This window comes from Pan paniscus, chromosome 1 (assembly GCF_029289425.2).
Source record: "Pan paniscus chromosome 1, NHGRI_mPanPan1-v2.0_pri, whole genome shotgun sequence".
NCBI classification, from domain to species: domain Eukaryota; kingdom Metazoa; phylum Chordata; class Mammalia; order Primates; family Hominidae; genus Pan; species Pan paniscus.
This window is the reverse complement of record NC_073249.2, coordinates 33,748,507-33,761,617: the sequence shown is the minus strand read 5'-3', so window position 1 is coordinate 33,761,617 and position 13,111 is coordinate 33,748,507. Positions and strand designations below refer to the sequence as shown.

Below are 13,111 nucleotides of genomic sequence, written 5' to 3'. Positions count from 1 at the left end.
AAACTTAAATAAATTATATTAAAACAAAGCTTATAAATACTCCAAATTCATAACTTTTTATTTGTTTCACTACATTTTACTACCGTCTGTGTGCTCGAGGTCATTTACATCCACTCTATCTGGCTGGTGGAAATATTATATAATGATACGCTACAACTCATCCCTTCCTAACTCTGTTCAGTGCTGTCATGTTGGTCACTTGAAAGCAGTAATGGGGGTATTCACACCATGGAAACTGATAAGCACTTCAAATCAGGCCATTTTTCCCTCAAGCAGGCCAGCTGTTAAACATTTACACCTCACCTCTCTCTCCACTGAAGGGGGATTCAAGCAGAGGGAACTAAATGTGTTATTAGGCTGCTTCTCCAGACCCATTGCTGAGTGTACATGTGATCACATCTATATAAAACTGCATATTCTATTTTTAAATTATTATGGTTACTATTTTGAGTTGGACTCTTGCTCTGTCGCCCAGGCTAGAGTGCAGTGGCGCTATCTTGGCTCACTGCAACCTCCGCCTCCCAGGTTCAAGTGATTCTCACTACTCGGCCTCCCAAGTAGCTGAGATTACAGGTGTGTGCCACCACACTCAGCTAATTTTTTTGGATTTTTAGTAGAGATGGGGTTTCACCATGCTGGCCAGGCTCGTCTCAAACTCCTGACGTCAAGTGATCTGCCCACCTCTGCCTCCCAAAGTGCTGAGATTACAGGCGTGAGACACCACACCAGGCCCCAAATTATTTTCTGGTTTGTATTCTCTGGTGCATGTTTTCATGCTCCCAGTATTTATAATGAGTTAAAAGTAGCATAAGTGGTATTTTAGAACCCGTATCATAGTCATTTCTTGTATTTTTCCGTAACTATTGACCCAGTAGTGGATTAAGGGAACCTCTTCTCCTATGGTGCTAGTCCAGGTTTAAGCTGCTTCTCCAATATAAAAAAAACACAAATAGATAAAATCCTTTTTTTTTTCTTAAAGACCAAGTCTTGCTCTGTTGCCAAGGTTGGAGTGCAGTGACATGATCACAGCTCACTGCAGCCTTGACTTCCAGGACTCAAGCAATCCTCCTGCCTCAGTCTTCTGAGTAGCTGGGACTACAGGTGCATGTCACCATACCTGGCTACTTAAAAAAAATTTTTTGTAGAGATGGGTGTCTTGATATGTTGCCCAGGCTGGTCTTGAACTCTTAGCCTCAAGCAATCCTCCCCCATTGGCCTCCCAAAGCGCTGGGATTACAAGTGTGAGCCAGCGTGCCTGGCCACAGGAAGAAAATCTTAAATCAGTTCACTTTGTTCTTCCAAGCATAAGAAAAAAAAAATTCTGGCAAAAGCTAAGCTTCATGACTCAAAAGGGAATTGGTTATAAATTACAAAGCTCACCTAGCTGTTCTCTGGCTTTCTGGCCACATCAACCAAAAAACTGCAACATTTAGCAAAATTGGCTTCTGGATGTAGTGCGAAGGAGATTACAAAATCAGACAGCACACATTAAGAATCATTACAGTTTGCTTTGAATATAGTATGGGTGACAAAAAATGCTGATTGAGCAGTGTCAACAATAAACATGCAGTGTTAGGTGCACTCGCTTATTCATTAAACAACATTTATTGGAATCTAAGATACTGTGCCCAGTGCTGGAGATGAAAATGGAGAAAGTGAGGACTAAAGGAAGCATAGCTTGAAGGGGAAAGTTGCAAGCTCTGTCTGGGGCCTGTCCAATGTAAGCTGGTTATGAGAAATTCAGAGGGAGATGTCTGTGAGGAAGCTGGGTGGAGGGGTATACACTTCAAAACAGAGCACTTGGCTAGGAGGTGACCACTGGAGTTTGGCTTTTGGAACCAAAGCCTTGGAGCAGATGAACTCACCTGATGAGGAAGGAGGAAAGGAGGGAGGAGAGAAAGGGCAAGGGGACAAAGTTAAAATGTTTAGGACTAAGATTTGGGCAGTGGAAGAAGATCAACCAACAAAGTTGACTAAAAATGAAAATCCAAAGAAGTAGAGGAGAAACCAGGAGAGGGTTGTAATGAAAATGGGGGTAAACCACTTTTTAAAAAAGGATTGAACATTGAAAGTTCAGTTGCGTTGAATGCTACTGGAAAGTCAGTGAAGGTGACTCCTGGAGATACATGCCTTCTGGATATATCAGTATGGAGGCCAAGGGCAAACTTAGAAAGGGATTTTCATCCAGTGCTGAGGAAGTTAAAGAGTAAGTGGAAGAGAGGATATGGGCAAAGCATCTGCAGACCGTTCCTCAGGAAAGTTTTGCTGTCAGAGAGAGTAGAGTCCACATCACTGCAGGGGAAGAGGAGCTTGTTTGCTTTAACGTTAGAAGGGTAGAAGGAACTTTGAATCAAAGTGAGATACACAGAAAGATTAAGGAGAGAGAAGGGATGGTGAGTAATGAAGTGGATGAAATTCACTACACAGGAGGCAGGTTTATTTCAGACGGAAGAAGGACCACCCTTTCCTTGTCACTGACAGCAATGGGGTATATGCAGGTAGCTTTGTCTGCAGTGGGAAGTGGAGCAAATTACTGACTGAAGACATCTCTTTTCCTGGAAAATTACAAGACAAGGAGTTCTGCAGAGAATAAAGGGAGAAATGGGTGAGCCGGGTTGTGGGCATGAAGGGAGAAAGGGTGAGCGGCAGAGGGAGGTTTGGCAAAGGTGGAGATGGTTTGAAGTCTTGATTACAGAGAGTAGGAAATGAATTGATCAGGGAAAGAGTAGTACTGAGACAGCAGCTGAGCTCAGTGACCATGAGTTCAGAGTAATTACTGCACTTACTAGATGTGGAAACTGGCCAGGTTACTTAAGCTCTGGCCTTAGTTTAGGGCCACGTCATTGTCTAACTCCAAGAGCCTCAGTTCAGATCATAGTCTATATGAATGGCATCCTGGAATCGCAGTACACAGTTTATAGTTCTGCCTCAGTTTTCTCATCTGTAAATTTGGATAATAATAGGTCTGTTGTAAGAATTATTTGTAAAATGCTAAAATACTGCCAGGAACAAACAAGTCCTCTGTAAACATGATCTGTTACTAACATCCTGCCATGTTGTTGCTCAGACACATTAAGCTCCTTGTGTGAGACACTGGTCTTTATGAATGCGTAATTCTTGCTTTTAAAATTGGCATCATATTCAATGCCAGATAGAGTATTTTAGGTAAGATTTATAATCTGACATAATCTTCCTTGAAAGCAAACATGAAACTAGTATCCAAAGCCTTAAAATATTAAAATACTTGATGTATTAATAGCAAATTCTATTTGTCAAAATTTAATTTAAGAAGATAACCATTCAAAGATCTGTTCACAAAGATTTTTTCATCATATTAATGGGAAATTAAAAAAAAAACAAAATGTCCCAATTAATTTATATATGGAATATTGTATAGCCATTAAAATTGGTGGCTAAAGAGTTTTTTTAATGCCATGGGAAATGCAAATACAATAACGTCAAGTATAAAAAGCTGACTATGAAATTTTAGTTATAGTATCTCAGCCATAGAGTAAAAATTACCCATAGAAAGGAGATTAAAGGAATTGATTATGCCAAAATATTGGTAGTGGTTGCCTCTGGGTTGGGGTATAATAAGCTGGACCAGCTTCCTTGGCATGTGACCTGTGCTGTTGCACGGGCCTGTGACATAGAAGAGTCTTGGACTTGGCCTGATGCTCTACTGTTACTGTCTTGGAATTCTTAATGATTTTTCAGCAAAGGATTCCATATTTTCATTTTCCACTGGACTCCATAAATTATGCAGTCGGTTCTGATAAGCCCTTATTATTCTTAATAGTTTTTGTGTTTGCCATTATTAAACAATGAAAGCATATACCTTATAAAATCTAAGTTATAGTCATATATCTCATAATGACATTTTGAGCAAGACTGCAGAAATGATGGTGGTTCCATAAGATTATAATGGAGCTGCCCTGTACCATCTCTTACATTTTTTGATTTTTTTTGAGAAGGAGTCTTGCTCTGTTGCCCAGGCTGGAGTACAGTGGCGTGATCTCGGCTCACTACAACCTCTGCCTCCTGGGTTAAAGTGATTCTCCTGCTTAAGCCTCCTGAGTAGCTGGGATTACAGGTATGTGTCACCATGCCTGGCTAATTTTTGTATTTTTAGTAGAGATGGGGTTTCACCATGTTGGTCAGGCTGGTCTGAGGTGATTCACCCGCCTTGGCCTCCCAAAGTGCTGGGATTACAGGCGTGAGCCACTGTGCCTGGCCCTCTTATCTTTTATATCAGATTTTTTCTGTACCTTTTCTATGTTTCGATACACAAATAACCATTGTGTTACAATTGCCTGCAGTATTCAGCACAGTCACATGCCTATGGGGCGGAGTAGGTTATAACATGTAGGTCTGTGCAAGTACATTCTATGATATTTTCACGACACTCGCCTAACGATGCATTTCTCAGAACATATTTCCATCATTAAGCGATGTGTGACTGTATTATATAAAAATGTAAGGAAGCCCCCAGTTAATTAGTTGATTGCTCTTTCCTTCACTCACTTGCCCTTTTGCTTTTCCTAATAGTGCTATGTCTCAATGCTCTCTGGACATACTAGAGATTATGCCATGTAATTTACAAAGAAAAGGAGTAGCAAAACTTCTTATAAAAATGGTCTACCAGTGTTTGTGCATTTTCTTTCTTCCCATTGATCGTTTAACTTCCCCTAAATTTGTTTTTACCCTATCCCCACATGAAAATCCTTCTTAAATTTTCCCTTGACTTCCATATTATTAAATCCAGTAGGCATTTTTCCTCAGTAGTCATCCTCATCAATGCTTCAGTAACATTCAGTGTTATTGAGCCCACTCAATCTGTTTTTAAAAGTGGCTTCCCCGAGTTTCAGGGCAAGCTTCTCCTGACCACATTCCAATCTCTCTGGCTGATGGTAGCAGCCACTTATACTCACATTCTTTTTGGGTGGTGAAACTGATCCACTCGGAAGCCGTACTGCCCACCTCGTTGTGTGCCACCACTCTCAGCTTGTATGTGGTGTAGGGCTGGAGACCCCCGAGGCTGGCTTTCTGCCCCAGCCCCGTGTACTTTGTTTCTATTTGGCTGGGAGTACAGGGGAGGGCTGAGTCAGGAGGGCAAGCCACGTGGAGTTGGAGTTCATAGCTAAAATGAGAATGGATACGTAGAGTCAAGACGGGTAATGGAATTAGTTTAACTCTCTCTTTTAAAACCAGTTCTATTTTGTGAGGAGACATTTTGTTTTCACAGAGCTACAGGCTCTTTAAAATTTCCATTTGCATGAAACTGCTCTCAGAAACACTTTATGTAATGCTATTGGAAACGAGCAGCAGATGTAACCAGAGAAATGATAAGAGAAGTCACCATCTACACACACATTGCTGTTTACCCAGCAACTAGTGATCCTTGTTGGTAGAGATAAGACATTTCCCTCTTTTAAGAGGAGAGACATAAATGGTTCTTCTCTTTTTAGAATAAAGAATTTTTTTCTAAATGATTTTGAGTCAAGTGTCTTCTTTTTTTTTCAAACAGTGGTTTATGACAATATTTTAAATTAGATCAGGGCAATTCTGACTTAACTGTGGAGGTGTCTTATGTTCCAGTGAAGGCTTGTAGAAGGAATGCTTCCAGATAACCATTAGGAACAGCATATTGAATATGAACACATTGCATTGTCTTTTTAATGTAAAACTTATTTTGTTGTTCTCCTTTCTATCATTAGTTGCTTTTATGATTTAAATACATCGCAGGTAACATTACCACTCAAATCAATTTGTTTGTCTACTTTGCTATAGATATCTGTTCAATAAGCAAGTCCTCCCTGGGGAGTGCCAGGTAGCTATACAGGTTTGTAGCCTAGGTGCAGAGTAGGCTATACCATGAGTTCATATGTCTGTACACATGCCCTGTTAGTTTCTTCATCCTTCTGCCTGACCCATTACCTGTGAATGACACCATTGGGGAACATGGGGGGACTCCACCGGAAGGAGGCCGTCCTTGAGGCCAGCGTCTCGATTTGTGGAGAGGACAGTCCTGAGGGTGGAGCAGGATGGGTTCTCAGTTCAGCTGTCGGTCCTTTGCTGCAACAGTTGAAGCAGGTGCAGGCCTCTACTCCAATAGAGTAGTTAGTGAAGGCTTGAAGGCCATGGAGAGTCTGCTGGGTGGCCATGCCTTCGGATAGCTGTGGAAGGAAGGAAGGCTAGATAAAGGCAGTGTCAAACATTAAAGGTGTTTGATGAATGTATCCAAGATCCCACCTCCTACAAATGGAGTACCATGCCAGGCACTCTGGGAGACACAACATGGCATTTAGCATGACATTTATCCTCAAAAATTTACCAACTCAGTTAGAGAGGTATGACAAATAGGTGAAAAATCTGATAATGTAACCGTTAAATAGACGTTTGAGGTAGCAGGATGGAAATCACAAGGCATAATATTATCAATTATCTATTACCTTAGAAAGGTATTAGAAAATGGCACGGAACACACAAAGTGTTGATCAAAGTCTATGACCCTCAGAGTGATGTATTTTCAAAAAACAAAATCTGCCTTCCAATTATATGTCTAGTCAGCATTCACCAAGGTCCATATTCTGCCATGGTTACTTGCATGCAATTTCTCAGTCAAAAAATCTTTTCAGATCTACATTAAAATCAGGTATAAATATTGGAGGGCTTGAAAGTCTATCTCTTCCTCTCAGGGTGTTGGTTTTTACAAAATATCATAGTCTTCTCTCAATCATCTTTGTAGGATTATAAAGTTTTGGTTTATTTTGAGCAAATTTTTAACCTCATTGTGGTTTTAATAAGTACTCTTTGGAACAAGAGTTCAGAAACTGAAATTTATGTTCATGTTTACATAAAGAACATATGATTAAGAAGAGCTGTTAAAAAATGCATACAATGCACTCCAAATATAAATTATTTTAGTTTATTATCATTTTATAAGCATGGATAATCAAGGGTTGATTGTATTTACATCATCTATATTTATTGAGTACAAAGCCCTATAGAAAATATGCTAATATTCCTTTAACATTCAATCCAAGCCTCCCTGTATGTAAGTTATCTGTTGAAATTGTGTTTCAATACCTGACACTCTGGTCTCAGAGGAATTCTCCACACTTGCCCAAATTGTTCCCTAAATTGGCCTAAATAATGCATAGTGTAATACCAGGATCTGCACAATCTCTATACAATGTTTGTATGAACAAAGTATTATAATCTCCACTTATTCATGAGAAACTTGAGAGTGACACAAGCTATACCACAGAGACAAGAGTCTTCATCGTGCTGACTGCTGGTATCTTCATTTAAATAATGCAGGAACTGGTCTAGTTGATTCTTAGCATCGCTTCTGGGAAGTGGCTTGGCTAACGCACAATGTGAAAGATGATTTCCCTGAGCAATCTCTCCTGTCTCCCAGTGTGCCTCAAACGTGTTAACGAACAAACAGTGGAGCTAGGGCTATGCTGATGGAGCTGCTCTGCTCTCTCTTCTAAAGGGTTAGAACTTTCTTGAAATCACCAGAGGAATGAGAGTTTTCCATGTATTATTAGAGATTTGTGCATGTCAAAATAGAGATTCCAAGGATATTCTTTGCTCTATTTTGTTTTCATACTAACATTTACACCACCAATAATCACCATTTGCCAACTTCTTACTATGTGCCACCACTCTAAGTGGTTGATCTGTTTTCTAATTAAATTAAATTAAATTAAATTAGTATGATTGCCTTTAAAGTCTTAGTTTCTTACGTTTGTGGAGTCTTTAATACCACCTTTAGCATCCCTCTCCCTAAGAGTTTACATACTTTCTGTATGTTTCCTCAGGGTTCACTTTTTCTTCTCTGAGGGATATTTGTGCTACTAAGTTCACCGTAGAGCAACTGAGAACAGAAGGATAAGAAAGATGGAGGGAAAAACAAAAACATAAAAACAAAGGTTTCATAGTAATGATTTTTAAAAGTCAACCAGTCCTGGATTTTTAGCTCTGCTGCTCACCACTGTCTCAGCCCCATGGGCGCTGCTGGAGAACAGCCTGTAGAGACTGATGATCCCGTTGGGCTTCCCAGGGGCACTGATGTTGACCACTGCTTGGGTAGAAGAGATCGCATGGAACGTGGGGGCTCTGAGACCTTCTGGTGGGGCTGGCCCGGTTCTGCACCATGTCCAGCTACTGGGGGCTTTTCCTGCAGAATTCACTGCCCAGACCTCCAAAGAGAAAGCAACAAGACTGTCAAAAGCAAGATACCCTAAGGCTGGAAAAAAAAAAAAAAAAAAAAAAAAAGAAAGGAAAAAAAACGAAATTGGCAACCAAAAGCAACTAAACACAACAGGAAGAGATAAACTTTGATTTTGCAACTTTGTAATCACACAGGAGAGCAAGGAGAGCAGGCTGTTCCTTTTTTATTTTTATTTTTTGCCTTTTGCCTTTGACCATGTGAACACAAAGGGGGCCGTTTAGGATTTCAGAATGCAGCAGGTTGATTTAAGCCTAATGAAAAAACTGCTCATCTCTGTGTGGGAAGTGGAGTGATTTTGTCAGCTTCTGCAGACTGGATGGATCTGCAGACTACATAAAACTCAGCAATTCTTAAACATTGTCCCCACCAAATCTGCATGAAAATTAAATTTCCTTTCATCAAGGAGGGAATAAACATATGGAACGATGTATAATCTTATTTATCAAGAACGATTTGTATAATTAAACACGAATATCCTAAAAGGTTGCCTTAGGTCGTCATTTGCATGAGTAAGTAATTTGTAGGATGTCAGGTACAATAGACAGAGTAGATGGATGTGTGAGTGTATAGGGTTAAATTAGGCCCAATAATAGCCAACTACACAGTGATCAATCAGAATGATAGATCTAAATGGCAATACAAGAAGACTGTCTGCGTGTTTAGGAGTAGTAGTATTCCTTAGTAAGCTTTCATGTGAAAGCCTAACTTCAGGAAATTTTTTTCTCATTGTGTTTCTTCTACATTATATATTTTCTAAAAATTTGCCTCTGAGCTTTTAAAGACAAATCTGAAAAACTTGTTTGATTCTACAGTACACACATTCCAGGCATGCAGTATTGAAAAAAAAAAAAAAAGCATGCAGAATGTTCAAAATAGGAGATATTTGTGGGGGAAAAAAAGAAAAAACCTATCAGAATATTTTGCAGTGAGAGTTTAGTTTGATTTTTGTTTACTTTGCTTTTGCATCAATAATATCTTCAAGAGAAGAAACATTAGACAGATTTTTAGTAGTTAGGTCAACTCCTATCAGTGGTTTTCATACTTTTCTTTTTTTCCGGATTCCTTTGTGAAAGTAAATTTTCTGATGTTGAATTGTTTTCAGGTTGCTGTCAAATGCAAATCTCCAGCCCCTTGCTGATAGGATTGCCAGGAGCCTCATTTTTTAAAAGAGACAACTAACCTACTTACATAGATACACCTGCTCTTTTTAGAGCTCGGATACATCCTCTCATCATTTGCATAATAATCACTCACATTTGTATAAACTCTACATTTCACAAAGTACTTTAACTTATGTCAGCTTATTTAGTCCTTCCAATGGAAACCTTGTAAGGTGAGCCGAGACTGTATTACTAGTCCCCTTTTAAAGGTGAGGAAATTGAGCCTCAGAAAATTTCACTATCTTGTTCAAGGTGACAAAAGTTACAAGTGCTGAAACAAGAATTCTGCTCTCCAGTGCCTGTTTCAATGAGCAGGGTTTTTGATTCTGTATGCCATCCATATGCAGAAATAAAATAGTCAGAATCATGAAAATTAAACGACTTGTCCATAGACGAATACCTGCAATTCTAGATTAGGTTAAGGTGTCTTAGCTTGCAAGGATGGATAGACATGTACAAGTTGTCTTAGGTGAGGGAGGTTTGTTTTGGTAAGCATAGGGAAGTAAGGAGCTAGCAATTGGAGAGCCAGATTTCATGGAAGTTAGAGTCCATCCATCAGAATACAACTGCAGCTGCTCTCAGAGTCCCCTCAGAAATAGGTGAGGTCAGACTTACACTAGGGAGGGGAGGTGGAGGTTATTCATGAAGAAGTCAGACTTCAGGGCTGATGAGGAGGGTTCCTGTCTCCTCACTCTGCCCCAGAACAACCTCTTTTACTGCAAATATCTTTCTGGGAAGTGGTGGGGGGGACACCTATTATTACACAATGAATGACAAGATTTAAAACAATATTCTTGACAAAGGAATGCAAAGTAAGGTGCAAATATTGATATGACATTTTTTGCCAAGAGCAGAAATTTGGTTGGTGATTTAAGGGCAGGCAGAATTTAAATTCAGGCTACAATGGATGGGGAAGAAAATGAGGAAGAAAGTGCAACTAGGTATAATAAAAGAAAAATTCAACAACTTGCCAATTAATTACTGTGCAGCAATAGGAGATGGAAGTAGTGCAGGCATAGGGTGTTGAAAGAAAATGAGATGAAATAAGCATAATTCATAGCAAGTGCTCAGCACAGTTCTGGCTCTGGCTTATGAACATTAACTTTTCTTTCATTTTCAATGTAGATATAGAATCATAAATACTATTAAGGCTTTTTAATGGTAGTGTTGTAGATTGTACTAAATCTCAGCCTTCCTGTGTTACGTGAATTTCTACTAGGTGGAGTTCTAGTTCCAAAATGTGATTTAATCCGTGGATTTTAAAAACACTTGGGCCTCAGTATTATAGTGTTTTGCTATATTTCCTTGGAAATATTCTCTTCGAAAACCAGGCAATTTAAAATTCCCCATCACTAATAGGGAGTGTATGTAGGCTATTTTGTCTTTGGCAGGAGTCCTTCATAATACATTACTCTTTTTCCTAGACTTTCTTTTTAGTATTCAATCAATTTGAGATCAAAATAGCATTCATATAAATCAACATGCTTATGCAAAGCAGGATCAACCTATTTACATGAGCTACTGTGAAAATGAAAACAGTTAGAATGAAGAGAAAGCTGACTGAGATAATGAAGCATTATGAATTTCACAAAACTTGTACCACGAGGCAGTGTCTCTGTTATATCAAACCACTAGGAGAAAAGGAAAAAAGAACCTGTGAATCATATTATTTTTTCTGTCTCCTTCTGTCTCTCTGTCTTTGTCTCTGTCTCTGCTGAGGTAAAAACGTTCTTTGTCTAAAATATCACTGTGGATTTTTGTCTATGCCCGGCTAAGCAAGAGATAAAAGTATTGAAGTGTAGTTCAGGGTTCAGGGTAAAAATACTAACAGGTTATGCTTATGATTCCCACTGAGAAACAATGCCCCAATATTTGATTCTGTCTTTATAGGGTAGAGAAAGAAGCAGCAGAGATCCCACATAGAAAACTTTTTAGCAATATGTCCCAATCTTTTAGTTGCAATGAACCCATATAAAAATCAATAAATAAAATATCTTGTGAACAAACAGTTGTGTATTCTCTCTTTCTTTAGTGTGTGGGCTTCCCCTAGAAAAATGAAAGAGTTATTATTGGGGAAGAAAAGCAAGTAAGGCTTATAAATTCTATGGCCAAGACAAAAAAAAGCCAAGATGTTCTTCATCTTTGATTTATTCAGGATATTTTTGTTCCTACAGTGTTTAGACTGAACATATATATATTTTTTTATTATTGTACTTTAAGTTCTAGTGTACACGTGAACAACGTGCAGGTTTGTTACATAGGTATACATGTGCCATGTTGGTTTGCTGCACCCATGAACTCATCATTTACATTAGGTATGTCTCCTAATGCTATCCCTCCCCCAGCCCCCACCCTCTTATAGGCCCTGGTGTGTGATGTTCCCCTCCCTGTGTCCGATGTTCCCCTCCCTGTGTCCATGTGTTCTCATAGACTGAACATATTTATTCTTTTATAATAAAAGATTAAAGATGATTAAAGTTGCTGCTGAAATACATTATTATTTGGGTTTGGTGAACACTTTCACATGTGAATGAGTGGGTGCACACACAGTTATGATTGTAGAGTCAGAAACTTCCCTTGTCGTTAATAATGAAAATTAGGACTGACTGACTTGTTGGTTTATTTCTCTAAGGTTTCTGCTGTAACCATGAAAAAAGTTACAGTGTAAAATGTCATAGAAAACATAGATTAACTACTTTTAATAAGCATAAAAACTAAAATTGTTTAGCCACAAATTCTGTAATTAACTAGCAAAATGATAGATTAATATGTCAGTTTTCAGTGGAATTTCTGTTTTTAATGTAATATATTTTTAAATCTAACTAGAGACTATTACCACATTTATGCTTGTTGTTCATTAAAAAAATGAAATTGTTCTTTTATTTACTCTTTCCTACCCCAAAGGGCTAATTATTGTATTTTGCCTTAAAAATTTTTAATTACATGGAGTGTCAACATCTGCCACTAAGCTGCCATAATCACATTGCTGTGAAAACAATGAATTTAATCATTTGTTCTCTCTTGAAAATTGCCTCTTAATAATCTTCTTTGAGAGAAGTCTTTGTCACAATATATTCCTTAGCCATGGTCATCAAAATGATTTTGGGTACCTGTATCAGAATTTCTGGTGAGAAGACCTTGGACTCTGCCCTTTCAACATATTTCCAAGTGCTTTTTACACCCAATATTATTTGAAAAATACAAAGGCCTATTCTTTATAGAGCCAGGTACAGAATATAGGCACTGTACATTTTCGATTTCTATTTATGTTATGTCTCTTTAGAGTTATACTTCACATTAATTTTTGTCATTCAAATAAACACAATAAATGTATCTTGGAATATGTCACAATTCAATAATCATCATAGAGTTAATTACTGTGTTTTTTCACAGTTCCAAACAGAACTAGAGTTTACTGACTTTGTAGAATCACTTCTTGCCTCCTAATTTTCACTTGAGGAGTAATTTCTTGAAACCTTGATATTTCTAGAAATTGCTGAGTCTATTTTTCTCTTAGTGCAGAGGAACATTATTCTAAATGCTCCCAATTTCTCTCAACCCAACATTTCTCCTCCTGATTTTATTCTAGGAGAAAAGCAAACATTCATGAACAGAAGCATTGTAATAATTTTTGTGAATGGGAAAGAGAAGGGACCACCAGTCTGCAGAGGATGGGAGAAGGGGAAATGTATCAGAAATCTCCCAGAAT

The 13,111-nt window shown here is 38.5% G+C and overlaps 1 protein-coding gene across 1 annotated transcript in view; it reads right to left on the bottom strand.

Moving 5' to 3' along the window:
- USH2A (usherin) overlaps window positions 1-13,111 on the bottom strand; it is an 800,680-nt gene that overhangs the window by 20,466 nt on the left and 767,103 nt on the right. The window contains exons 65-67 of the mRNA XM_003814150.6: window positions 8,001-8,210; window positions 5,938-6,176; window positions 4,932-5,140 (exon numbers count right to left, since the gene is read on the bottom strand). Of these exons, the coding sequence (XP_003814198.3) occupies window positions 4,932-5,140; window positions 5,938-6,176; window positions 8,001-8,210 (658 nt within the window). The remainder of the gene's footprint in view (window positions 1-4,931; window positions 5,141-5,937; window positions 6,177-8,000; window positions 8,211-13,111) is intronic.